A 3,330-nucleotide genomic window follows, 5' to 3' on the forward strand; every position below is an offset into this window, starting at 1 on the left:
ATAATAATAATAATAATAATAATAATAATAATAATAATAATAATAATTTATATATCCCACCTCTCCCTATGGATCGAGGCAGGAGAATAGCACATATATAAAGTTACACATAGTTAAAATACATTCTCATTATACAATGCAAAACTTAAAAACACATTACAATACCTGTACATGTGCAATATCAAAATCTGATTCCTCATCAAGTTCCGAGTGGAGTATCATCTTAAGCTGTTAAAGCAGGTCTGGGGGGTAGGCTCGCCGGAAGAGATCCGTCTTGATTGCCTTGTTAAAGGCATCTAAGGTGGTAATGAGATGGATCTCCTCTGGCAAGCCAATCCACAATTTGGGAGCCATCACAGTGAATGCCCTATGGGAAGTAGATCTTAATCTAGTCTTCGGACAGTCCAATATGTTCTTCCCTGTAGTTCTGAGAGTGCAGGGCGGATTGTGTAGGGAGAGACGTTCCTTCAAGTAACTCGTGCCCAAGCCATATAGAGCTTTAAAGGTAATGACCAACACTTTGTACTGTGCCTGGAAACTAATCGGCAGCCAGTGCAGAGATCTTAAGATTGGTGTTATATGGTCAGTCCTAGGTGTACCGGTGATCAGCCTGGCTGTTGCATTTTGTACTAATTGAAGTTTCCAAACTTGATACAAAGGTAGCCCCATGTAGAGCGCATTACAGAAGTCTAAACGAGAGATTACCAGTGCATGCACCACTGCTTCAAGGTTCTTTCGGTCCAGGTAGGGAAGCAGTTGGCGTATCAACCAAAGTTGGGACCAGGCACTTCTGGCCATCGCATCTACTTGAGATGATAATTGTAGTGATGGATCCAGAAGAACCCCCAGACTGCGCACTTTGTCCTTTAGGGAAGTGTGACCCCATCAAGGACTGGTTGACAAATCTCCATGCCTGGACTTGCTCTCCTCCCCCCCAGGCATCTTAGCAGAGAGAGTGATGGGATGTGATTCTTTTCCCCTTAAATTTTTTTTTCAGGCAGCTTCACTCTGCAAGTAGGATTGCCAGCTTGAAACCTGGAAATTACAGCAGGTGTTATTTGTTACCTTTTGCACGACAAACACCAATCTATGAGGTTCTTTCATTTTCCTTTCCAGGTTTCACTCCAGCAATCCTGTTCTGCAGTGAGGTACCAACTGCAGAGGGTCCAGCTTTAGCCACTATCTTCTTTGCAATTGTTTTTTTTTGGGGGGGGGGGGTATTCTGCAAGACACTGAACTTGTGCCCCAAAATACAGCCTTGGCAGAGACATTGGGAAAAACAAACAAGGAAGACACACTAATACACACTTGAGCTATACCTAGGTTCTACAGACAAAAAAAATTATCAAGACTTTTCTTACCTTGCAGGATTGTGAAATTCTTAATGAGCTGTCCATGTTTGGAATCAACCAGCTTCATTTCTTCCATGATTACTGATAAATTGGCTACCTCAATATCTAGCCTTGTCCTCATTACATCTTGTTGCATTCTAAGAGCTGTAGCATCCAAGCGAATATTTGCTAATGTGTTGTTCATAAATGTCAGCTCATCTGTATGTTTGCTAAGAGTATCCGTGCATGTTGTCCTGACGTCATTGAGATTGCTTGTCAGTGTCCGCAAGTGATGGGAAGTGTAACTAATATTGCTGATAATGTTGACAATATCTGTCTCAAAGCTCTGAAATCGGTTTTCTTGCTGGTTGAACTTGGCAGATGTTCCATTTTCATATTCTTTATGACGTTCCTGGAGCTCTTTCAAACTTTGTTCATTAGCTTGGGCAATGGTGGTGATATTCTCCATCTGTCCACTGAATGAGTTCAGCTGACTATTCATATCCTCAAGCGTATCGTTATTCGCTTTGGCTAAAACTGAATTGTTGGCTGCTAACGCCTGCAAATTCTGCACTTTCTCTTTAAGCCAGTCTGTGTCCTTCCGTGCTTGGAGGACAACCTGCTGAAGGTTTTGAAAGTCACTTTTGATTCTCTGGATAGCTTGACTTGTATCATCCACAGATCTTTGCAAAGCACTAATAAGATCTCTTTGCTGAACTTGCGTCTGATTGAGATTGTTTAGATTCATGATGACGACATTATGTGAACGCAGTTGGCTTTGCAAAGTGGTTTGAATGTTGCTTGTGTCTTCCTGAAGGTCATTGATGTAGCCATTGTAGGCCTGAAGTGTTCTATTGACACTGACGATCATGAAAGAGTTGCTATCCAGAACGCCTTTCATTTGGCTCTGCCGATCATCCAATACATTACCAGACTCCTGTAACTTCTCCAGTGTATCTTTGTTCTTTGCCGTTTTCTCTGAAATCTCATGGAGCTGCTGGCGGAGGGCCAGAATATCATCTTTGAAACTTGAAAGCTCTGTGTTGGTGCTCATGGCTTTCTCACCAGTTTGGTAATCTGAAAGGAAAGGAAAAATGCAGAAAATTTTAGAGAATTGTCTTTGTTTACCGTTTAGCAGAAGAATGCCAATTTAATTGAGTTTGAACTGTTATAAAATCAAAGACCTCCCACACAGACCCATAATTCAGCTGATGAGACATGCTAAACATCTTTTGTAATACAACCTGTTTTTAATTCTGGAGTAACAGAATTACCATTGCATTGGCACAAATATCTGAGGATTTTGGCTTGGTTAAGAAGTCATTCTAGAATTCATACCATTTTGAATAAATATTGGAACTCAGCATACTTCCTCTTTCCCCTCTTCTCATATGCAAACTTCAGATTGAAGATCCTGCCTTGTACTACTACTAGTAGTACTATTAATGTCCAGAATTCACTTGGGCACTTACGAATGCATAACCTAGAGCTATGCATTCATAACTGTTTTGTAGTCACAATCCCTGCATATTCCCTGGTCTACCAGATATGTAAGGACTGTGAAAATCTCCCACAGGCTTTGCAGGATTGCAACCACCTCCATCTTCACCAAATTGGGACCACAGCGTGCAGTTGCCACCACCTCAATTCATTTATATCCCACATTTCCCCTAAAACTTGGACTCGGTGTGGCTTACAAATGATTAAAACTAGTATAGATTAAAAACATACTGAAATATCAATAAAATATAGAGATATAATAGTTTAATATATATATATATTTAAAAATAACAAAATTGTAAAACATTAAAAGCCCATTGTAGTCAGTTCCTAAAGGCCTTATATTACTATATATACTCATGTATAAATCTAGAAAATTTAGTGAAAAAATTGAACCCAAAAACCTGAGTCAACGTATCCACAGGTCAATATAATTTTCAATGGGGCTCAAGCAAACACGGTATTTGACTTATGTAGGGGGTCTGGAACAGACCCCCCT

The 3,330-nt window shown here is 40.2% G+C and overlaps 1 protein-coding gene across 1 annotated transcript; it reads right to left on the bottom strand.

Annotated features, from left to right (window-relative positions):
* Positions 1-1,361: 1,361 nt before the first annotated feature.
* On the bottom strand, positions 1,362-2,408 carry LOC121918193 (collectin-12-like; the record flags this gene model as incomplete). Its single annotated transcript, XM_042444280.1, has 1 exon — positions 1,362-2,408. A coding segment is annotated over one exon (1,047 nt), but the record flags the coding sequence as incomplete, so codon positions are not given.
* Between the last annotated feature and the right edge of the window lie 922 nt (positions 2,409-3,330).

The sequence above is a fragment of the Sceloporus undulatus genome, unplaced genomic scaffold, assembly GCF_019175285.1.
Source record: "Sceloporus undulatus isolate JIND9_A2432 ecotype Alabama unplaced genomic scaffold, SceUnd_v1.1 scaffold_5665, whole genome shotgun sequence".
Taxonomy (NCBI): domain Eukaryota; kingdom Metazoa; phylum Chordata; class Lepidosauria; order Squamata; family Phrynosomatidae; genus Sceloporus; species Sceloporus undulatus.